Genomic DNA, 25,183 nt, shown 5'->3' on the forward strand with positions numbered 1-25,183 from the left:
AGCCCCAAGTTTTGCTTTATCATGAACACCAATATTGATACCTAGTTTGACAGAAAGTATACTGCTTGCACTCAGGCCAATGTTGGATTCTGCAGCACTATTAAATGACAGATCTTCCAGGCTCCTCCATCCATCAGAAGCGATTGCTTGGAAATGGTTTGTCACTGCCTGACTCACTGCTTTTGAAAAATCATCCCATGACGTCTGCTTGCGGATATTTAAAGCACATATTGTATCAAATTCCTCTGCACCACAATGGACTGCTTCAATGCCACTGACTGCAATCCTTACAGGTATATTAAGAGCATCTGTTGAAAAACAAAACACCAACTATGAGAAAAACTGTAAAACTCAAAATAATCCCATTATTATCAACCAATAACATCCATTATTACAAAGGAAAGCTACAAAATAACTCCTGCTACAAAGAAGCAAATGGTAAAGAACGGCACAGATCGCCATCACAAAATCAGAGCCGTGAAATGAAAATGAAATGAAAATACCAAGGTATCTATAATTTTCTACAAAAAACAGTTCAGTATTATTATGCTTAAATAAGAGGAAACAAAAAAAATTTACTTAATCTTATACTTCCTCTTTATAGACCAATTACTTATAAATTAAGACAGATGGTAGGCAATGTCTTAATTTTTCAGTTCATTGTGTTTATGCACATTTTTTTTCTTATCAAAGTAGGAAATAATTTTCTGGCACCAGTGCACAAGTGGAAAACACAGCTGAGCCAAACATATTTAAATAAAAAGCTAAGAGCTAAGACAGAAAATGCACTTGAAAGGGTATATTGGATTTGCTACAGAGCAAATTGACAAAATGTTAAAAAAGTAAATTTATAGGTACATTCCAGAAACTATGAAGTATTTTACATCGTGCTCTTTGGAATACAACTCAACAGAAGCAACAGTCTCTGAGGATCATTTAGATGACTAAAAATGAAAACTATCTTCTAATTTTCATGCTGAACAATATGTTTCAGAAGTTGATAAATTAAAATTAAAATAATATTTTAAAAAGTACACCATAAAAAACAACCCATGTAAGATTATTATGAAGTCTTGCAACATGATCTTTTTTTCCCTTTTGTGTCCAGAAGACAGATCTTCAGCTGATACAAACCAATGAAGTTTTCCTGATGTCAGAAAAGCTCTGATTTAAACCCACTAGCCTACCAATGGGAAAAGATTACTCAGAGGCATCTTTCAGATGTGGAATTGTGAGAAATGCATCAAAGGCTTGCCCTTCTGATGGCAGGACCTCAGGGAAATGAGCTGTGAGGAGTACAGAGGGGTCTCCACAAGGTAACAGGCCCCTAGGACCGAGGTAGAGAATATGCCTCAACTTCAATGCATGTGCCCTGTAAGGCACAGGGGGCAACCCTGGCCCCAGTGTTTCACATCTGTCAGAGCAGATCCTCCGGTCCTAAGTGGGAACCTTCCTGGAGTGTGAGGAAGGTAGAGAATGGTACCCAGGCACCTTACTCAAAAATGCAGTCTTGGCTTAAGGTATAAAGAAGAGGAGAAGGGGAGGCCAAAGCTTCTGACCTGATAAAAGCTGTTGGATCAATGACAAGCATGACCAGAGACACAGGGTACTAAGACTGATGGAAATAATAGAAGCATTAATTTAACAGGCTGCAGATTTAGCCATCAGAAATTTGTTTCAGTCTGATAAAGATGACTATGGAGGAGTTTCTATTAGAAAGTGAGCTGTATTCCCCTCTGAACCTGCAGTAAAATGGTAAGAGAACTGGGATTTAAAATAGGTGAAGAGGAAAATCAGAAGCAGCAGACAGAAAACTTCCTCAATTTGTTGATAACCAGTGAACTTAACCACCCACATCCCTATATTCCAGAAGACACACACCAAAAAGGAGTGAAAAAATAGAGAGCATACAAATCTACAAATGCCATAATTTTAACCATGCACAGAAATTTAGATATTTTTCTCTGTATCTGGAGATACAGATATATATAGATTTATACAATGATATAAAATCCACAAAACTAGTGAGAGGATGAATTAAGTTCTGTCTCAAGAAATGCACAGATGAGCCTGCTCTACTGAGTTTTGAGAAAACTTACAGAGAAGGAAGAAGAGGACAGGTTTCAATAGAAGAGCAATCTTACAGAAGTTACTGATGCTGTAAAAAGGAAGTTCTTTGATGTTGTCTCTAAGACATATTTGAAGAATCAAACAAATAATCCCCTCACCAATAAGTGACAAAATAAACTATGCTCTAAAAGGAGATTCAGATATGACCAGATGATCATCTTAGCCTAAGGGAATTCGACAGCTACCTACCACTAAGTAACTGCAAGAATTTGAAGAAAAGATAAGAGGAGGGCAACAGCTTTTGAAAAAGTAATTACTAATATGAAATTCAGAAATTCTAAGAGAATATGGACATTTGCAAATGTACAGTATGTATCATCTTTTTAAATGGTTTAGAAACAAAGACATGAGGAATTTAATAACCTCCAACAACATTTTATCATATGCTTTTGAAAAATCTGGAGACTAGAAACTTGCTACATCAAAGTAACTTAATATTGTGGTGCCAAAAGAGTGACAACCACCTTTTTCATATTTCTCATTCTTGCCCCACAAGTTCTTTACTAAAAACATTTTTATGTAGTGCTGATATCATTTACTTACTTAAGTTTTCTAGGAGATGTTTGCAATCATCAGTAGCAACATCATGCACTGTTCGATTACACTTATCTTTTCTCTCAGCCTCTAGTCCACCATGGCTACAAAGGATTTCTAGACAGTTCTGCAAAGGTAGGAACTGTATTATTTACTTGTCCATTTGCTGCACTAAAGCATTCTACCAACATTGAGTTAGATTCCTAATTAAAATTCTTACACATGCATTTCCAAAGACAAGCTACAGAGTTTCTATAGATAAAATGATGTTTCTCACAGAGTTGAAAGCCAGGAGTAAAAATATTTTATAGCAGACTTTAAAGTCTCAAATAATGACTATAAAAAAGCAGAACATAGAGAGCCAGGGTTCTACAGTCTCTAAGCATCAAGTTTGATTAGCTGAATTAGGAAATTCTTACATCTGGCCACAAGTTTAGGTAATGATAAGGAGACAGAAACCCAGCTATTATCCTGGTTTGAACATCTTGGCCTCAATATTCAAACAACACTAAATAAGCAATTCTAAAGCTTAATACAGACTATTAAATGAATCTATTTAGGTAACAATCCACAAAATCAGTTTCCACTTTATAATTCACCAAGCAGGAGTTTCCATCATGACTGACACCTGAGTGGAACACAAAAAAAGGAATAATTTTAAATCACCTTGCAAGCCTCTTCTTTGGCAGAAGTTCTGCAAGCAGAAAGCCGAAATTCTGCAAGCATCATAAGAATGCAGTGATATAAAAATGTATTTTTATTAAGTCAGAGCACGGACATCTTGTGGATGACAACATGATGCCCTCTAAAAATGTCATATGCTCAACAAAAGGGAAAATCATTAAAATTAGAAACAAGATATTAGCGTATAAATTTGGATTGGTAGAATCATTCTGTAACATGAAAAAATATTCAATATAAAGATCCTCCCAAATATGTGTGAGATAAAAGAATTCTCATAAAACCATATTCAAATTTATTGATCAACAATCAGAAAAAGGATCAAGTCCTTGTTTCTAATGACCATCATTCTGCAATAACACAGGTGGCCACCATGTAAACTTTCTCAGATATGCTTTTAAAGACACATCCATATTGTAAAAAAAAGAAACGAATGGAAATTATAATAGTTAATACTGTATTGATAATGTTTGGGGTTAACCATAGCAGAGAAACCAAACCTTAAAAACACAGAGAAGCAGCTACTGAGTATTTTGATGTGGAATAGTGGCTAGTTGCAGGTTGACTATTTTGTAGCTATTCTATAGAAACTTTTGTCACCATATCTGACACTCTCAGACCTTTCATAAATGTGCTCATTCAAATCTGCCTGTGAGGTGAAATTTTACCAGGCTGTAGTTATAGCACCTAGAAGTACTTTAAAAAATTGTTTAGGCTCACTAAGCTTGCCAGAAGGATACCAAGCAAAAAAAAAAGCACATATGTTCTTGACAGGTTAGTTTGTTAACAATATCTCTCAAACAGAAGCAATGAATAGCAAAACAGCAGAAGGCTGAAGACTGAACTATGAGGCTGAAAATGGGAAGCAAAGCAGGAAGAAGTGGGGACAGAACAAAGAAATAAAGCTTATTTTCTTAGTAAAATGAGGATTTCTGTTGTCTCTGCTGCCTATGAAATAACAGCTAAGATGTCCTAGCAGAATTAATCTGTAAAGAACGGCCCCTACCTATCTCAAAACAAGAGGATGCAAGTGCCAGCACTGCTTAAATGCAGTTATCATGCACTGGAATGAATGACATGCAGTGTACATAATGGATTAGAGCACAAAGTCGAAGTGTTAACAGCACTTTGACATGGCTATTAAGCTTTTTTAGCTTTTAAATATCCCAAACATATCTCAAATCAATCAATGCATCAAATCAAATACAATTTTATAGTCTCTGCAACATCAAAACTAGGAATCTGATTGCCAGCTGTGTATCACCTTCATCACCAAAGACACTCCCCTCAACCCCAAATGGAGATCTTATTAAGCAGTTGACTTAGAATGTGCTTAAAACTCAAACCCTGGAGTTGTTAATGAAAGACATCCGTGAAGACTTCCAGTGTCAGACCTTTCAGAGAGATCACTAATCAAAGTAGTTTTAGACAGAAAATGAAACCTAAATTCAAAGTTCCTGAGGATTATATTATTGCAGAAAGAGCCAACATAGTGCACATTATTTAGGTATTTGCAGATTACAGCAAGTATCTTAAAACTCCATCTAAATTCGTATGAGTGGAAACTGGAATGAGAATCTGCATCTGCCTAACAGACACTGGTAATGGAACACTGACTCTTTGTAATGCAAATGCTGAGTAAGCAGTGGCTGTCCCTAAAAAAACTCGTAACCTTAACTGAATCTTAAATCTGTGTCTATTTTGAGCATATCTATTTTGAATGTAAGTTTATCAGGAATAAAAGCAAACATAATGAAGGCATTGAACTAGGCATGAAAACATCAGCTGATTTTTGAAGTCTTGGACTGTATTTTCTTAAAATTCACTCTTCTGTGTTTAGCACCCTCTATTTTCTTCCTGGGTAAAAAATTTCCTAGTGAGATCTGACTGACAGCTACCATATAAAAAAAAAGTCCTTTGAATGGTCCATGTTAGAAGTGTAAAGCTTCTGATGTCAAGAAGTAATATTAAATTTCCAGAAATCCTCCTGTTTGTCATCAGTAGGACCTGTTAGGTCATCCTGTATGTCATCAGTTATCCAAACTTCACAAAAATGTTTCATTGCCTGCTAAAAAGGCTGCTGAAAATAACAAATTAAACAATGTATGTCTGCACAAATCTGGTTCTCAGATTTCTTCTTCTCCACCCGTTCACAGAGGAAAAATTGTTCCTAGTGAAATGATGTCCATCTAATATCTATAAGCACATGACATTCAATGAATTGGCATTCAGGATGCGATTCATCTCACCTTTACTTTGAAAATCTCAAGTAATGATGTTTCCTCTTTTTACTCATGTCCCATAAGAGGTAGACATTTAAATACAATAATTCACTCCATTTGACACCTAGATTCTGGGACAAATTGTCCTCTGGAGGTCTATCTCTGTCGCTGTTAAATCAAGTTGGCCTATAAACCACATAATAAACTTAAACTTGACATCTAAGTTGTAATTCTTCAAAGATAGAAGTATTTATTTTGCCTAAATTCTAGTTTCTGTAACTTGTTCACACAGACTAACCTTAAAGCCTTTTGATGCTGCTATATGGGCAGCAGTCCAACCCTCTTTGTCAGCATGGTTGATGAGATCTGCAGAAACAACAGGCTTTACTCTACTGCTATAGTCATCTTCTCTCTTCTCCAAATCAAAGTAGTCTAAATTAGGCTCTGCATCCGTCAAACAATTCCCATTGTTTGGCTCTCCATAGTACATAAGGAGCTTGAGACTTTCAACATTACCAGAATCCACTGCTGCGTGAATTGGTGACCAGCCATCCTAAAAAAGAAGCCACAGTAAAAAAGCACACTGCCACCAAACACACAGAAAATTGTTTGCAGACTTATATCAGCAAAGAATCTGAATGGAAGGCTCTGTCTGGAAATTAAGAAGACAAGCAAGAGTGACATAATAATCCTTTGGGAAAACAGAGTTGATGGTATGTGTTTTGGGTGGAAGAAAGCGAAGAAAACACAGAAGAAATAAAATTTTACAGCTTTCTCCAAGGACAGTCCAAAGATAAAATCTTCAAAATTTTAAAAGAGTAACTGGGCTTACATACTGTTAGTAAACTGCTTCCTTCCTGTGCATCAAACAAAAATGATTACGACTATCAATATTGTTTCATGCTGCATGAATCCATTTATGAGTCAGGTTCACAGTGTTGACATCACAACTTTCTCTCATTCCAAGTCAAATAAATTTACTTTCCAGTTGCAAAATAAATGAATTATAAAAGATTTAGTGTAATATTTACCGGAGGAGGATAATATTCTGTGAAGCTACTACTCTTTGTGCTGAATTTTGGAACAGTCTATAACCCACATTTATTGTCATAAGAACCTAGTGACATCACAATCATTAAAAAACTTCAGAAAAGCACTTGAAAAAGGCAATTATGTAGGCAATTTTGAGACAGTCCTCCTTCCCTTCTCCTCTAGATTTGACATTTTTTTGGCCATATTCTGTCATTTGTGATATATAAGACTGTCTACAATACTGGCAAGAAAGTTTTGGGGTGTTGTCTCTTCAAGGACACCAATAAAGCATGCTAACATAAAAAGTGGAAGCATTTTACAAATCCAGTGCTGGAGAAAAGTTGCAGCAAATTGCCAATGGAATCTGAAATGTGTAAAATTGTATGAAAGTCACATCATTTAGGAGATTTCAGACAATCTACAATTAAAAAAATCCATAAACTATTATGAAAATAACAAAATACTAATTTCAAATTATACAGTTTATTTCAGATTTAAAGAAAAGTTTACATAAATATTTTAATGTCAATATTCAGTACTATACAAGGTACTGTTTTAACTTACACTGGTTTTTATTGTTCGATCTGCTCCACCTTCCAACAACAGTTTAATACAATTGTTATTTCCATTTTTACAGGCCAGGTACAAAGGTGTCTGTCCTCTTTCAGCAGCATGGTTAATATCAGCCTGATACATAATTAATAATTCTGCACATCTACAGCAAACAATAAAGAAATAAAATTGTCTCATGTTAGACATGCAACGCCTCTTTATAACTTAAGACATTTAAATATTTTAAATAAATTATTAATTTTACAGATACAGATCTACCTGTGAGCAACCCATATACACAAGTACAAAGGATAATTTTGTACATAGGTATAAAAATAGACTACTTCAAACATGTAAATCTTAAACTTCTGTAGCTGCATTTAAAAATTGTGAATGTAAACCACTCAATTTCACAAGACTGCTAAAAACTTGATGACAGCTGCTTAAAAAAACCATTCAGCTGAGCAAAAAAAGAGACACATATCTGACTACTGATATTTAAAATAGAATTGAAAAGGGAAAAAATGAAATGAAGGACTAGGATTGGCTTTACCAAAATGGACACTCATCTAGGGAAGTAACCTGGTGGGGCAGCAAAATAGCTTGGCAGTACCTACCATTCAGTAGGTACCTGAACAGAGGCTGCTCTGCAAGGATGGCTTGGGTGTATTGCCAGCAGCTCCTGGGTTATGGAGGAGGGAAGATCAGATGGAGTGCTGAAGAGCAATTCACTTGCAGTTGGCATTCAGATCCAAACTCCTCTACTTCCTCACAGCCCTGTAGCAGTAGGTCCATTTTTTTCCCAGTTCTTGTGCCAGAATTGGCTACCTTTCCCTTCCCCAGCCTAGATTTTCAACAGCACTTAAGACCTTGCAAAAATCTTAATGCCAGGCAACTCACTCTGCAGTTCAAATACTCTGCACTGTTAGCAAAGATAAGTTCCCAGCTTTCCAGCTGAATATTTATCAGTCCATAAAAATAGAAAGCATATCAACAATAAAGCCTCAAAGCAGTTAGTGCAATGCCAAATAACTACTGATTAAGAGACCATACTGTAACAAAATATACTATGACAAAATATTTAAACCGATGTAAGGGATATATATAAGAATATAAGTAACTATATACTAAAAAACCACAAGTATTTAAGAAAATTGGTTTTGATACGTTTTTATCCAGTCAGAAAATCAGTTAAGTTCAAGGTAAAATGCACAATTTTAGAGAAGAGTAAAACAGATAGCATTGATATGAATTACTTATCTATGTTTTCCAAAAATGCTCAACTGAACAAAAAAAATAAAAAAAAAAACCCAAATAAAAACAATGGTCTGCCTTAACAAACATTAGGCATACATCCTAACCATACAGTCACAAAGTCATCTTAAAACAGGCTCACAACAAGACACTTTCACACAGCAATTCAAGATCTGAGTTTTAAGTCTGCTAGGTTAGAAATATCTGGTTTGATACTTTACATTATATTTGGTGAATCTTGAAAAGCTATATCGAATTTCCACCTCAAGTTCAGGGTCATCTTGGCCTGGATCACATGGGAAATGATTCTGGAAGTTTCTCCTAAAATTAGTTACTGGACCAGCCCCAAAAAACTCGAATTTTTTTTCTGACTACATAACTAGGCTTAGAATAACAGTATTGTCTTGGCTCAGGAACAAGGTTAAGGAAGTTGTCACAGGGGACTGGTTATCCAGCCTATGACAGACACCTACTGTGCAACTGAGAGCAGTTTAGTGCTGTCACTAACCCCACATTAGGAGACAGACAATACTGTTGCCCCAAATTCCACCTACTACAGATCTTTTTCTGTGCCTGAACTTTGAGGAGACCAACAAATCAAACAGCCTGAACCATTTATAGTCTTTCTGACATTTTTGGCTAGCCCTGTCGTTCCATGCTCAATTTTACAATTCAACTCATGTTCAGTATCTGAAAAAGTAAAAGCAAAAAATGTGTTTAGGGATATCATATTACATAAGTAAGTTTAAGATAAAAAGAATATGAAGTCTGCAATACCACAACACAGCTGATGATACACAGCAAAGTGTTGTGAGGGTAAGTCGGGGAAATAAACAACTTCCTATTTAAATGAAGTGTGAAGACATTTATTTTAGTGAGAGAATATGAATACAAAAAATTAAAGTTTTAAAAAACCTTGTTTTGTTGTGCAAGATATTTGATTATACATCACTCAGGAGAAAACTCAGATGTTCATTTGCCTCTGAATATGACAGTTTTCTATGCCTGAAAAAATCAGTGCAAAACTAATTTCCTTCTTTCTCTGTTAACCCTATACTATGGCTGGTAACTCAAAGAAAATTAAGAAATTCAGTGGTATGATTCCCAGTACCACATTGTAATTGCTAAGAATACATGCTCAGCAACCTTAAGAGCTGAAATTAGAAAGAAAATAAATAGAAAATACAAATAGAAAATATTAAAATCAGAATGGCATAGGAATATGAATTTTAGTAGATGCTTTCAATAAATGATAGCTAAGTACATTTGTACATAAGAATGCAACAATAATGTAATGAAAACATATATAATGTAAAGATAATATAAAACTGAGTAACAGTTGACACGCAAAATCTTAAAGGCTTCACTTACTTGACATGTCCCTGAGCAACTGCTGAACACAAGGGTGTAAAGCCATTTTTATCAGCAGCGTCAACTTGTGCTTCTGCAGCCAGCAGCAATCTCACACAATCTATAAATGGAGCAGAACCACGGAATGAGTCAACAAGATCAGCCTTAAAACTGTCAGAGGCTAAATCTGCTCAAGGGGCAACAATCAGCCAGTCTTTTGGACTGCACATCACACCTTAGGGGAGTGAAATAAAAGCTCAAGAAAATGTTTGCAGGACAGAGATGAGAATTGCCTCCCATAGGCATCATCACCCTTCTGCAAAAGGGTTGGGTTCTGCTGGGATTCAAATATATCCCCACTGCAGGCAACTCCCACAGTATCAGCTATTTTACCTACCAAGTGGGGAATCTGACTTATCCAGGAGTCCCTAAGGGCGTCACTGCCTACTGGCAGCAGTGACAAATGTGACAGCACAGGGGAGATGTTCACAAGCCACACAGACCTCAAGCAACACACTGACCAGTCTTGTTTTAGGGCACTGACTTGTGATTGCAATGACAAATAAAATAACCTGAAAAATTCAAACCTACCAAAACCATTCCCATTCATATATTTCCAAAACCACATGCTCAAAATAGTACCAGCCTGATTCCATCATCCCTACAGCTAATTTAAGATAATTAATTACATAGTAATTAGACTGCTTTTCATCCACAAATTGGAATATCATTTGATGCAATTAACTTTGAAGAAAACAGTTGATCTGCTCCTCATTCTTGAAATTGGCTCCAGACCAAAATAAAACAAGTCTTTTGTAATTGAAACTACTACTTGGAAAATAAGCTCAGCTACAACACCAATTACAAACTCCTGACCTGATTTCTGAGCAAGCTTAATGCATGCTGTTCTGGCACTCAGTAAAATCCTGAAGCCAAGTTTTGTTAGTGAAGTTTAACTCTAGATACCAGAACCAAACACACATTAAGAATAACTTGGATATCAGAAAAATATATTAAGAACTACTTATAAATCTGACTAGTCTACACCATTTTTCAATGTATTTATTCCTGTTACAATTTTTTCAAATAGTAATACAGATGTTGTGGAGTTGATTGAATAAATAATTTAAAATTAAGAAACAAGATTCTAAAACACTCTAAGTTATTATTTTGCAAATTAGGATTCTTTAATTTTGAAGTAAGTAATCGGATGTGAAATTGTTTTTTGATGTAAAGTTGGTTGTAAAGTTGGTAAGTTACCAGGACTTGATCTGTAATTTTTTTTTAAGTCATAAAGAAGCTCTCTGTTAACTAACTTACCAAGTCCTTCCAATTGTAAGATAGCACCACTTAAAATAAAATTATATTTTCATTCACTTTTTAACACAAAAATACTCTGCTAAGAATGACCTATCTTTTTTTTTTCTTCTTTCCATTGTCAGTCCTGGTCCTATATTAAATTATTAACTTGAAAATACAGATTCCTCCTTGAGCTCCTAAGATACTTCTAAAGTTTATGAGGCATGTTGAAAAAATTTTCATCTAGAAGTTTCAAGTATTTAGCTAGAATACTTGGCTGTTTATTCATAAAGCATATGTTAGCCATGCAAAAGCCATGAACACACACAAAAAGACTCCCTGTCTAGAAAGGCATGGTTAATTCACACTTATTGACTGGCAGATCATTCAGGTGGTAGGTTATGTCTGTAAAAATGCTGTTTCTGATGAAGCTTATCTCTGTGAAAATACCGCTTCTGAAAACAGCTTTTCATTCTTAGGGATAAGTGTGACCATGAGGAAATAGAGCTACTTGCATAAGGCAGAACATGTGAGCTAGTAAGCTCCCATGACCTGTTCTGGTGGCATATAAAGTAAAGGAGCAATTATCTCCAAGATGCCTGGGTCTTCTGGATGGACTTTTTACTGGGATTTGGAGAAGGGTAATTTGGGTCAGACCAGGCTCATTCACTCCGGTTCACTCTGGTCTGCCATAAAAGTAATAAGCAGTGGGAAGAACTCGATGGAAGGGCAGGCACTAAACAGACATTGGTGTCACTAAGTTATAAGTTTTGGTCATAGCAAAAGCAAAACATGGAAGCAAACTGAGATAAACACCTGGAGATTTTACTGCTCTCCACCACAGCTGGGTAGTTCTTCCAGAGTGATGGCAAACATCATGCAGATACATCCGTGGCTTGACAAAGCTGACTCCATGTAGCTGTATGTCTCTGCACCTCACTCCTTTCTACTTCCCACACCATTCCAGTTTTTTTCTATCAATCAGGGTGCCACAGCCTCCAAATACTCAGGATAGAAGAGAATCAATTATACTGTAAATGCACATGATTAGCACATAGCTGAGTCCAAAGGATATTATTTTCTCCACATCTCTCAGATTCAGGAACTCTTACTGTTTCATTCTGTCCCTCTCCACCTCTTTGTGGTGGAGAATAATTTGCAACACCATACAGCTATGCAGATCTATTAGCTAAGAGAACTACTGCTATTAAGTGCACAGTGGACCTGAAGTGGTTCCCTCTTTGCTAATGGTAAAACCAAGGCAGACTGACAAGACAACCTGTTCAGCTATCCCAGTCTAGTGGTTAAATCATGAAATTAACAGTTTCCTCATGTCCATTCAAATACAAAGAAACTGTGTATTTTTAGGGTGAATTTCTCTCTCAGACCTACAGAATTAGGGACAGTGTGTGTTGGAAACAAAGCATCTGCTATTAACTTCATGTGCTGCAAAAACCCTCTGCTGCAGCTCCCAAAAGGCAACTGTTTCCAAACAGGAAAGCTACACATTTTGCAATTAGGATAGATTAGGACAGAATATTTCAGTGCTCTTTTCTTGTGTAAGTCAATTTTTTCTACAGAATGGGCTGAGATCATTTAACAGCTGCTGCCACCATGCTGGTTACAATGTGCTCTACCACGCTCTAGTTATCTGCACATCTCAAATACTGCATTTCTGCACTCAAAATGTGTAGGGATCATTCAGTTTCCACTCTTCTCAGAATCTCTGAAACATGGCTTTTCTGAAGGGAGGTACTCATGCTTGCTTTTATCAGTTCTAAAGTTACTCTTTTCTCCACGTGAAATCTTCTCCAGGAGAAATAGGAACATCTGGTTAGTTGACTTAGAAATTGACTAAAATCCATTTAGTCAATAAATCCACTTTAAAAATATTCTCAATAAATTAAATCATGATGTGATCACCCACCAGTGTAGGCTTGTGTTAAGTTTTATGGTTAGACTGAACTATTTTAAGGGTCTTTTCCAATCTAAGTGACTGTAAGATTCTATGAGGAAAAAAACCAAAACAACAGAAACTTACCATTGACAACACAACTCAATACATTGAAAAATTTGAACAATAAATTATTTTATCCTTAAAATGACAGCAGTATCATTTCTTTCCACCTGGCTAGTTAAGGAGAGGTATTAGAAAGGACTTTAAAAAGATTTATTTCTATACATCCATTCTTAAGCCTACATAAATTAAGTAAATTTAAAAGTCTCCACTTTGAATTGCTACATATATCCATTCGAGAACAAACTACAAGTAATGAAAAACGACCATATATATATGTGTGTGTGTATATATATATATATATTATATAATAAAGTTAAACGCAAAAATCTTTCTCCAAAATTTTTATAGATCTATACCTTTCAATTTTCATATAATTTATTAAGGAGACATCAACACTGCTGTTGTGTGATTCTCTCATTCAGAGTTCATACACTCCATTTAGTGGCTGAAATGTGATGATTTGTACAACCAAGTATTTTTCACATCCTGTCAACTATAAATAGAAGAGCAACACTATAACCTCTGTAATATAGTTTTTATCTCAAAAAATAAAACATACTAAACAATTATAGGGTGCATATGCATATGTTTCTTTTTATTATTGTGTTTGCACAATTCTATCAAGTGTCTTTCTTATTTGAAATTTTGACAATAAAAAAAGGAACCAAATTGCCCTTGCTGTCAGTAGGAGCTGTTCAGTAACCGAAAATCATTTGCTTTGATGCAATTTTAGAAGAGAAGATGAATAAAGAAGAATTGGGTCAATTCTGATCTCCCACAAATATTAGCAAAGATAACTGCATGTAAGCCTGGAAGAATAGACCAAACATCCATTTAGTGAGTGGAGAATAATAAATTCACACAATATAACTAACTTGGATTCTTAATACTGCAGATAAGTTGAAAAAAGGAAAAAATCACCAAAGGGAAAAAAAGGTACTCTTTCACAATTTTAAAGGTTTTGGCAACAGGAAAGTCGCCAGGTGAAACTCAGGTGAAAAGTCCCAGATGTTTCTACAAAAAAATTTTAAAAAACCCCATAGCAGCTAGGAAGCAAAGACAAAATATATCATTTGGAACAAAATAAAAACTCCTCCTTCGCTATGCCTGGTAGCAAAATTAACCTTGAACATGTGAGAAAAATGTACACTAGCTGCAGATTTTGTATCCTAACTTTAGTGTTATTTTTAAAATATTTCAAAAGAATTATGAAATAGCCTATGTACTATCTGGAACACTTAATCAGGGGTTTGTAATTGTGTCACTAATAAATATTCCATTAAATAAAATCACAAAGTACTCTTGAAAGCAGTGGCTTTAATGGGACTTTGGTCCATGTTCTACTCTGAAATAAAATTCTGACTTTACTACAAATTAATGGTATATTTGCCATTGGTATTACTGGACTTCATCTTTAGTGTCCAAACCAGCATAATGATACCACCTGCAATATAAGAATCTGGAGGGTTTTATGTAGGTAGAAAAAGCTTTAGTAATGTGCACTGGACTTTTAAAACAAACTGCTGTTTGAGAGCCTTTTGGTAAAGGTCAGAAAATTATTTCTAGGAGTTTGTATCCATGAAATTCATATCTGTTGGTAACACACCTGCTGCATTTCATAGATATATTCATAAAATATGAAGACAGATGGTTGAAAGGCTCAGAAATGCTTCTTCCTTAATACAGAGGAGGGTTGGGGTCATGAGGAAAGAAAAAAATATCTTTTAACTTTCTCAGGAGAGCCTAGGTAACAAATGAAGGCTATTTCACTTACTTCAAAAATAAAAAACAGTTCATCTTATTTGCCAAGTAACCATACTATTCTGACACTATCTTCCATCATTTTCACTGCTGCTGCACAAGATCAAAACCCTGATGACAACCTATTCTTTGCTGCTTACTCCCTGTAGAGGTAAGTTCTTTCTTTCAAGCTCCTATTGCCACAAAAGATCTTTAGTGTTTCACAGAATATGAGATGATAATATCTGGTACCTTTTTATATGAAGGGATTGGAGAATTAGAATGGCTGCTCCTGCAGAATGCTACCAATTTTTTGTGTTTCAAATGCTTTCTGAGTTCCAAAGTTCTGCTCCAAGAAGCATTGCTTATCAATATGCTATAGCATGATTTTGGTCATATAATCTATGTATCCCACTTTCAATATCACATTTTTAAGAAGAATGCATTTGACTTAATTGAATATTACAAATCTATGAAGTAAGCTTTCACTAGTTTCCATGGATGCCATACTAGATCTTGGTATCATTTACCTGTATGTCCATTCGTAGCAGCAGAATACAAGGCAGAATAGCCATCTTCACAAGAGTAATTTATGTCCAGTCCTTCTTCATTAAGCAGCATTGATAATAAAGTGACATTTCCCTGGGCAGCAGCTTGGTGAAGAAGGGTGGGCCTGCCACCCAGGGGGACAGGACCACCACTTGTTAACAAAGGGGTTAGGGAGGAAGACCAGCCTGTGAGTTAAAGCAACAGAAGTTAGAGACACATAAATAAGCCCCGCATTTTCTGTGTTCTTTTAAGTACTAAAAAGTATCTTCAAAATGATTGCATTTGTTAGTTTAGCAAAAGTTTTGTGATGGTGCTTTGTCTACACATTAGAAGGTATTCTGAAGAATAAAAACTGCATTGAGGGGTGACACTTGTTAATACAAATGAACAGGACCTCATGACAAAAGGTCAATGTGAAACTTGTGAATGGTAGTAGCATGTGGATGTCTCAAAAAATTTATATTATCAAGGCTAACAGAAGTTTTAGACAAGTTTTAATTCATTTGTAATATGCCAGGAAGATTTTTTAAGTATCTGTAGAAAAGTTTTCGAAATGAAGTACTTATTTTCATATGTAATTTTATCCTCCTTAGTGCAAACTTTAGTATTTATATATTTGGTATTTATATAACTCACATGTAGTTATAAAGATTAATTGCACGGAGAGCCCTTATTGACTTCAGGCGCCTTTCAATAAGTTTGAAAAAATATGTAGAAATCATTTACACAAATAATACAGAAAAAAAAATTTATTATTGAACTCTCCATTAAGGTAACGTTCCTTTTACTTTGTCATACTTAAACATTATAAAATGCTCCAGTGGGAATGAATAACAGGTTATACAAAATTTATGTATGAAAGCTTTCACTCCATTAACAAAGAATATTCAATCCAAAACTCTGAAAGCTTAGGCGTTGTGGTTAAATGTTCTGTTGACTACTTATCAGCTTTAGTAGGCACTTTGTTAAGAATATGAAGTTTGCTGCATAAGGCATGGAATATTTTATGCATCCTTCCTTGAGCAAAGACTGCAAGAGAAAATAGGAGAAAGGCTGTTTTTTTTAATATATATTTTCATTATTACCTTTAGAAAATACACATGAGGCTGAAATTTGATACAAAGCAAGATAAAGAAGCTTTTAATGCAGTTTTGCAATGCCTGAGACTGAAGAAGAGTTGCAGGCCATTAGCTTCAGTTCCATTCAAGCTTGTAAGAGCTATCCAACATCTCAAACTAGAAAAAGTATGTGGCAGTAGCAGTGCCATGCTGGGATGGTCTGCTCCACATTTTGGAAAACAAAATGAAATGCAGAAATTCCCAAGAGAATTCTACAGAAACAATGGACTGGGTACCTTGTAAGATCTCAATACATTTTAATTAACATCAAGACTTAGACAAGAATTCATCAGCTCAGTAATACCAATGAAGAATACATCATTTGATTCCAGTTAAAAAAGAAAAAAAAACAAAAAAATGCTTGGAGTATTTTCACATTTGTTTCTAAAGTAAGCTAATTTGTCAATTTAAATTAAGTTTACTAGTGAAGTATCTAAACATATGAACATATTTTTAGTATTTTCTCAATATTATTAGCTTATTATTAAACTTATTTTTTATATTCACTGTAAGAAGCCATCGCTGCAGCTATGAAATTACCTTATATATCCAAATTTAAACAAAAAATAAATTGTAAAATTAACTTAATACATCTTCTTATAACTTCAATTCTGAAGCTGCCTTCTGACTATTAATACTCTTAGTAATACCTATTTCTCCAATACTTTTAATCAGAGGAGTTTGAGGGTTTCTGAAGTTTATAAAAAAAACCCAAAAAGCAATATATAAAGTAAACTGTATGCTTTAAGTGGCAAAAAATATATTATCTTCAACTTCCACCATTTGAGAACAGTTAACTCTTACAAAATTCCCAAAGGTCCAAAGAAAAACTTGTAGTATTCCTTTCCATTGTGAAAGTGGTTTTATTTTTCCAGCCTTTTGTTGTTCTTTGAAATTAACTGTACTGCAGCTGTTGCTATACATATATTTATGTTTTTAGAATAGTACTTCTGTAGATGTTACTGTCTTCTTGTGGTAGTTAACTGATAGTGGATATTGTTAAGGTGGCACTACCATTACTAAAATTGTTTATCCAAGTAACACTGGAATTTTGGTAATATGAATAGCATTTTGAGTTTCCTTTCCTTTTGGATGTAGTTTATTTGCTTGTTTGTTTGCTCTTGGGGCATCCTTAAGAGAAATGCCAAAATGAACGGAATTTTTTCATGTCACATCTTAAATTTCATTTCAGCTCCTTGAAAAGAAAAATATGTTGTTGTAATTCAGTGATGAAATTAATTATACTAGGTTAGTATTAAATGAAAACCTTCTACTGATAAAGATACAAAAATAAGTAATAAATCTAACTTTACATTCTATTATCAGAGTGAAGCAGTATAATAAAATTCAACTCATCCAGTAAAAATGCACCAACATTAAAAGATAACAATAAATAAGGGACACCATTAGAGACTCAAAAAGTTAGGAAATGTGAAGCATCTGTGAAAGTTGGTAGGGCATGCAGTGATGAAGGGCAGAGGGACAGACAAAAACAGCTTCTGGCATCAGCTTCAGAATGTGAGATGGTTAATTTCAGAGCCTAGCTCAGTCCTTCACCCCCCGCCACACACACTTTTATCTTCAAAGCCAATTGTAAAGAGAGAATAAATCAATCATTATAGAAATGAGCAAAATAAAAAAATATATTTCATTCAAGAGTGACACAGAAAGCACAGAAGTAAGAAGAAAGTGAAAGCAGAAATCCCAGGGATATGGTAATCCAAACACCTACATTTGTTTCCATTTTGAAGTCTTACAGCCATTGAACTGCAGAAATCCAAACAGAGCAGAAGCATTCTGGCACTGATTCAAAGGCTGCTGAAGTTAATGAAAACACTGCCACAGATTTTGAATCAGGCCATAAATGTTCATTGTAACGTCTCTATGTGCAGTCTGCTTAACATTAATGATGAAGGCCCATGTCTTTTCCTAGCAGGGATGAAAAGAGCAACATGTGGTACAACAGCCACCTCTGAAAGAAGATACAGTCACATTACTTTAGCAGAATGCCTTAGTGACACAGATCAGAGCTCCCATTTAGAGCTTGCTCTGAATAGTTCCTTTTCTTAGAACCAAGACACTTCCTTACTGAAAATCAGGCTGTTGATATGTTCCTATATCAATCTGAGCTCATTAGGAAACTCTATTAAAATTAATAAGTATAATACTTTAGTGATTACGTTATTATCAAGTTTTCTGACTCCACAGTAAGAAGAAAGAAGCATGAATTTACTGACCTACAAAAAAGGTCAGAATCCTAAAAATGAAGGATTCTGTCAATGTCCTTTAATATGGTAAAATTTTTGTTGTTAAAAATATTAAAGAATTCTGATTGAAGCTCACTACTTACTATACAATAAAATTAACAGGATTTGAACATGTTCTTATTTAACTGAATGCAAAACTGAAATCCTAAACATTTGCTGAAAAAAAGCAAATAAAGCATCTTAAAATCAACCAGATCATTAATAAAACTAACTGATTCTGTGCCTAGAGGATATACAAAGGCAGATATGGGAAGGAGGTTTCAGCAGTACTTGTAGTTTGTTAGATGTTTCTCACCTCAAAGAAAGTCATACTTAAAAAGGAGGTTGAAAAAGGGAATGAGTGGCATGAATTCAGGTACTACTGACCACATTATCTTAATAAAACCAGTGTTATTAAATTTGGTTTATCTTTTTATTTCCATATATATTTATAAAATATATTTTTTTCTTAGCATGTAATTTTGAAAGAAGTGTTTTCCATACTTGCATAATATCCATTGCTCTAAATTTAGTTAGTTCTGCAGTTTGCTAGAACACTTGGCCAAAACAGATTAAATTGCCTTAAAAACATAAAGAAAATGAGATTGAAGAATAAGTGCAATAAAATATAAACATTATTTTGGGTAGAAGACAAATAAACTCCTGAATATTTATGTGAATACTGCAGATCAAGTTATTAAGGTTCTTTGAGCCTGTACGTAGCCAGTAAAGGAGATACTAAAATAACATCTCTATATAAATAAAATAAAATTTAAAAAAGTAGCATACAGCTAAGTAGAGTTTAAGCAATCTTTCTCAGAGAACTTTGGATCATGTTTCCCATCTGCAATTGCAAATATTGGTGAAAAACAGTGTCATTTACAAAGTACTAAGATGAAATGTTCAGAGCAAGGATTATAATGGAATTAAATCAACAAATATTTCCATGCCTCCTCAAAAAAAGTGAAGGGAGTTAGAGAAAGCAAGAAACCTTAAAAATTAAAAAAATCTAACAATTTTTGACAATAAGTCCTCTCTGTGAGAATCTTCTCTGAGAATGGTCACACATTTCGTAAGAAACACAAATTAAGTATTTGGGGGCAGAGTTTGATAGAAAAGAATTACTGTTCTCCTAAGAAAAAAGTTAATACCTCAAAGCACAAACTAAACTAATTTCATTTTTAAGGTATGGGATTTATTCTTCTAAAGAATAATCAATAACTACCTTAAGTGATTACCAAATATCAGATAAATAATGTAATACTAACTGTTACATACACCTAATTCATGCTGATAGGATTTGTGGAATACAATTTCTTGCTTACAAAAACTATTCACTTGGAAGCTGATTTTCCAGTAATTTATTCTATGTTCACAAAATCTTAATTATTTTTTTAAAGAACTTGAAAATTCTGTTATGGAGCCTAATAGCACCTGAAGGCAAATTAAGCTCAGAAAATATTTGAAATACTGGAAGACTAATAATCTATCTGACATGGCAATCAGACTCATCTTGGAATATGAATTTAAGATGAAAATTCAGGACATCCATATGAAAAACAGCAAACTAATAGGCAGTCATCAAATCCCAATGGTGTTGACTGAGGAGCAGTAGACAAACAGAAGGATAAGATTTCTGAGCTGATACTTTTATGGCACAGTTCAGAAAGGAGAGAGGATTCTGACAGTATGGTGCGACAACCAAATGTTGAAAGGATGTGTAGATTACTCCTGATACATGTAGAAAGTCTTCAATGAAGTGGAATGAGAATAAAAATTGCTTAATAACAGGAAACTTGGAATCTCCTCACAGAATTTTGCCACACACAGTTTTTGGAGTGGCTTCCCCAGGACTGGTGCTTGAGTTCAACTCACTTATCAGCTAGTGGTGCAGTTACCAAGAGAAAGGGGTTGGTTATGTGTTGGAAGCATTTCAGCTGTGTAGGGCTTTTATGCCCTCCAGATGATGAGGCAGGGACTAGAGTTATGAGGGACTCCAGTACCATAACTGAACTAGCTGTTGGAAGTTTGAGACAATTCAAACATTCTTCAATGCTGATGAAGGTCTAAAGTGTTCCATAACGGAGTGTTCTTTTTTTTTCACTGCAGTGCAAGTCAAACTGAAGAGGAGCTTCTACCTAATGTTCTAGCAGGGAAATATGTTAATAAAAAGCTTTATAGGAGATCTACACACTGAAATGTAGATCAGTATTGTCTTTGTTCACTTTAATACCATCAGTAAGATTCCCTGAAGCTGGTGGCACACTAGACACACCAGTAAGTCCCCACCAAAACACAAGATGAGTAGCAGATAGACACACTGACTCCAGACTTAAGATTCTCAACAGTTAGATTTTAACTTTCTAACAGCAAACTTGTGCCCAAATCTGTTGAAGTAAACCTGTGAGATGCCATGCATGAGTATTAACAAAGCCTACAACCAAAAAAAGAACTATAGAAAAACAGAAATAAAATGAAACATATTCTATAGGCATGCAGTGATATATAGGAAAGTGCACTGTTATACAGGCAATTACATGTCTTAATGTGCAACAATCTACAGCCATAGCCGAATACCACAGCCCCAGCTATTCCCTGTTCTTTAAAAGATTCACACAGAATAGAAATACATATTCCATAGAAGATCCCCAGAAGAGCTAATATTCAAAACATAATTTAAGACTGAGAAAGCATTTTGATGTCTAAAACACTAGCACTTACCAAAAAATAAATTTTAAAAAATTTAAAGGAATTTGTTTAATACACTCTAATCTGCAGCTCACTTACTCTAAACATTAAACCTCTTTAAAAAAAGCCTTCTATATGGAGACTTCCTTGAGGAAGGAAACTTATTTATGACATTACTAAATCAGCAAAAGAATTCCCATATCCCTGGAATATGGAAAAAATACAAACGAAAATTTTAGCTTTTAGAAAGTAAGAAAGATAAAGTTACAAGATAAATAAAGCAAATAAGACATATAAGAAAACCAAAACATTGTTTTTGAGGGAGACAGTTTGTAGCATATCAATCCCTTTACCTGATGCTGTTACCAGGAGGCTGTCTGAATCACATGGTCTACAGGATGAAGCACTAACAGGGTTTATGGAGGAGCTACAGGCAATGGTGGTGGGAATGACAAAGGAATTTTCTGAACATGCAGGTTGGTTCAGTCCAGGAAAGTGGGAAGGCCAGGCACCCACCTGAGATGAGGCTATGGCTGGTATGGCACAGCCTGCAGGTGCCACAGATAAATCTATAGCAGGTTTTGGTGGCAGCTGAGGTGAGGACTTAGAAATAATTTCCTCATTTATTACCCTGATTCCTTGTGGTGAACTTGAAAGAGGTGAGGTCATGGTTTTGTTGTCAGTTTTTGCACTGGTATTTGGGGATCGATTGCTATCCATTAAAACTTTAAGCTGTGGGTGTGGTGGAGAAGGAGCTTGTGAAAGCCCTGGTTTTTTAGGAGGAATTGGTGGAGGGTTTCCTCTGTCAATTCTTGATACACTTGGAGTCTTTAAAGTAATTTTACCAACCGGGGTGTAAGTGCCAACTTCCCCTGAATGTGACGTCCCCGGGCGCGATGGAGCGCCGCTCTGAGGGCCTGTAAATCTGGAAAGAGCTTGGGTAACAGTGTTCCGAGCTGCCTGCTTGGCAACAAGGTTGTCACGACTAGTCGGGGATACATCCCTTGAGGGAGGGCTTTGGGTTGTGTTTCCATTTTGGTCTTGGTCATTAGTATTTGCCTGAAATCTAAATCTAGCTGCTTGGACTCTTGGGTTTAGGCCTGGGTGGCCAGCAGTGTTGGCAGATGGTGAATGCAGACTGTGTATAGATGAAGAGAGCGAGGAATTCTGAGCTGTGGCAGTTGGTGTGGTAGGGGTGCAAAGGGAATTACTATTTGAAAAAGGGGAAGTGCTACTTGATAAATCAGGGGATAAGCCTGTACTTGGTCCATTTTCTTCAATTCTGTTTTGATTTTGTGCAAGAACAGGAGTTGTGGGAGGGACAAGTTCACAAGATGAAGATTGCCTATCAATGACAGGCTTCACAAATGCTGCATTGGTACACACATTCATTTTTGTATTGCCAGATACTAGTGGGCTCACTGTAGAAGGCTTTATAGAGACAGTCAAAGGCAACTTCTTAGTGTTTTCTACACTACTGTCCATCATTACAGTCTCTGTTTGACAAGCAACAGTTCTTGAGCTTGGCTCTTCTGTTTCAACTGAAATAGAAACAAAACTCCTATCGCTATTCTTCTGAGAAAGATTGGCTTTACTTTCATTCTCCTTTTTTAATTGCTCAATCATTTTGATCATTTTATCTCTTTCTTCTCTGAGGTCACTGGTGTGTGTTTCCTCTTTGTGAAGTTTGGCACGCAACTGCTCTCTCTCTGTGTCAAATTCAGACAGCTGCTTTTCCATTTGAGCTTCCATTTGTGTACTCCTTTGTTTCTCAGCTGCAAGAAACTCCTCCAATTCAGTAGCCTTTTTCTTTTCCTCTTCAAATTTTGACATCACTTCTTCCAGTTTCTGGGCTTCTTCTACAATTCTGCCAGACAACTGCTTACACTCTTTCACTAGCATCAATACTACATGCTTATTTTTTCCACGTTCTTCTTCAAGGCGAGCAGATAGTTTTTTGTGCTCCAGCTCAAGATTCTGTAACTGAAATTTTTCCATTTCCAACTGTAAGAAGACAGAAAATAATTCTCACTAACAATTCTCATTTCATAATAACCTAGTATTAACCTGACACTGATATTTTAATCCTTGAGAGTATGACTAAAATGAACCCAGGAAGGTGATTTGTGATATCTAACACAAGTGCATATAATCTCATGCAAGCAAAACAAAGAGAGCCATATCAGAAGAGCAATTTAGAAACTAAGTAAACTCTTTTGATTTCCTCCACTGACAAGAGAGAGACTCTCCAAAGTTGTTTAATGCTTGTGATTCCTGAGTGATGGAGCTACCTGTTCTCAAAACAATTGCTATAAGACATAACATAAAGCCATCTTAGTAAAGGAACCATACACAAGTAAGAGATGAGGTTTGCAAAAAATCTTTGAGGACAGAAATGACAGGGTTAGGTTTTATCTCTTCCTCCAACTGAAGGAGATTAAGTCCATCATAAACATAACTGGTATCCTGTATCTTGTTTTAACATTTATAAATAAGACAACTTTTTGGCACAGGCAGACAGAAAAATTTTCCTATACTTAATAATAGTAAAAAGTCTCATTGACATCAGTGATGTACAAGCTGCTATTAATAAAATGCAGATAACAGATAAGAATAATTTTCCCCCTTATTCATATAACCATTGCCTCTAATTCATTTTGTCTACTGTTTATGCTTTTATTCACAGACCCTCTTCTAGAAAAGCACTGCAAAAATATGGCAATACACCATTTTATAGAACACCTAAGAGGAAGAAATCATTGTGGGAAATGATACCTGCATTTTAAAGATCATCTTGGTTTCAAATACTTCAAAACCAGTTTAGCAGCATAGGGGCTGCACTGGGGTTTTAGAGCTTAATCGCAGGTTGACACTCTGCACAATGCTTTTCACAAAACAACAGCCACTCTTTCTTAAAAATGTTATCACAGACTTATAGAATGGTTTAGATTGGAAGGGGACCTTGAAGTTCCAACCACTCTGCCACAGGCAGGCACACCTTCCACTGGACCAGGCTGCTCAGAGCCCCAAAAATCAGTGCTAAACATGAAAAATGATGTATGGTATTATCAGTCTTTGCTAAACAAACTGTATCAGCAGTAATATCTCTTCAGTTCTGTTAATGCAAATACAGCTGCAAATTAAATTTAGAAATATTATAATGACACTGTATTTAGGAATGGTCTGAGCATAGCTTACAAGTGAAAAAAATCTTTATTTTTTCCTCAGTGATTTCACTGCATTTCAGTGGATCCAGCATTTGCATGGTTCACTTGAATTTCAAAACAAGGAGAGGATCCAACCATTTCTTTTCTTTGTTAAAATAGGTATAAAGATGATGAGAAATGTATATAATTTCTAAAGCTTGGAGATGTATAAATATTAATAGTGAAAATACTTTTTGTCAAACTTTTTATACTTTATTATTCTGCTATTTTATTTTCAGATGAGCTTCTCATTCTATAAATTAAGTGTTGTGAAATTATATTACTTCCAAATAATTACAAACAGATTTCAATATTTAACTGCCATGAAATCAGCTTACCATACTATAATAATACCTGACTTGTAAGAATTGCATCTAAAGGACGACTCCTTAATAAAAATGTAAATCCTCCATTTGATTTCAATATACAAAAGCAGCATTATTTTCTCATTTTACATTGTCTCCTATGTCTCTCTCTCCCTCCCTTTTGTTCTTTTGGCTGCATCCTCTCAAACAGGGAAAAGCCTCTGAATATTTACATGGTATTTTTCCCTTTAGATGAC

At 35.2% G+C, this 25,183-nt stretch overlaps 1 protein-coding gene across 3 annotated transcripts in view; it reads right to left on the reverse strand.

Moving 5' to 3' along the window:
- CTTNBP2 (cortactin binding protein 2) overlaps window positions 1-25,183 on the reverse strand; it is a 201,168-nt gene that overhangs the window by 20,540 nt on the left and 155,445 nt on the right. For 2 of the 3 annotated variants that reach the window (XM_026790274.2, XM_074539943.1), the window contains 7 exons: window positions 21,769-23,419; window positions 15,345-15,548; window positions 9,777-9,876; window positions 7,164-7,314; window positions 5,866-6,120; window positions 2,674-2,791; window positions 42-308 (listed from right to left, as the gene is read on the reverse strand). In XM_026790274.2, coding sequence (XP_026646075.2) covers window positions 42-308; window positions 2,674-2,791; window positions 5,866-6,120; window positions 7,164-7,314; window positions 9,777-9,876; window positions 15,345-15,548; window positions 21,769-23,419 — 2,746 coding nt within the window. Of the gene's footprint in view, window positions 1-41; window positions 309-2,673; window positions 2,792-5,865; window positions 6,121-7,163; window positions 7,315-9,776; window positions 9,877-15,344; window positions 15,549-21,768; window positions 23,420-25,183 lie in introns of those variants that run through there. The other variant, XM_074539944.1, reaches the window with a different exon arrangement.

Source organism: Zonotrichia albicollis, chromosome 4, assembly GCF_047830755.1.
Source record: "Zonotrichia albicollis isolate bZonAlb1 chromosome 4, bZonAlb1.hap1, whole genome shotgun sequence".
Taxonomy (NCBI): Eukaryota; Metazoa; Chordata; class Aves; order Passeriformes; family Passerellidae; genus Zonotrichia; species Zonotrichia albicollis.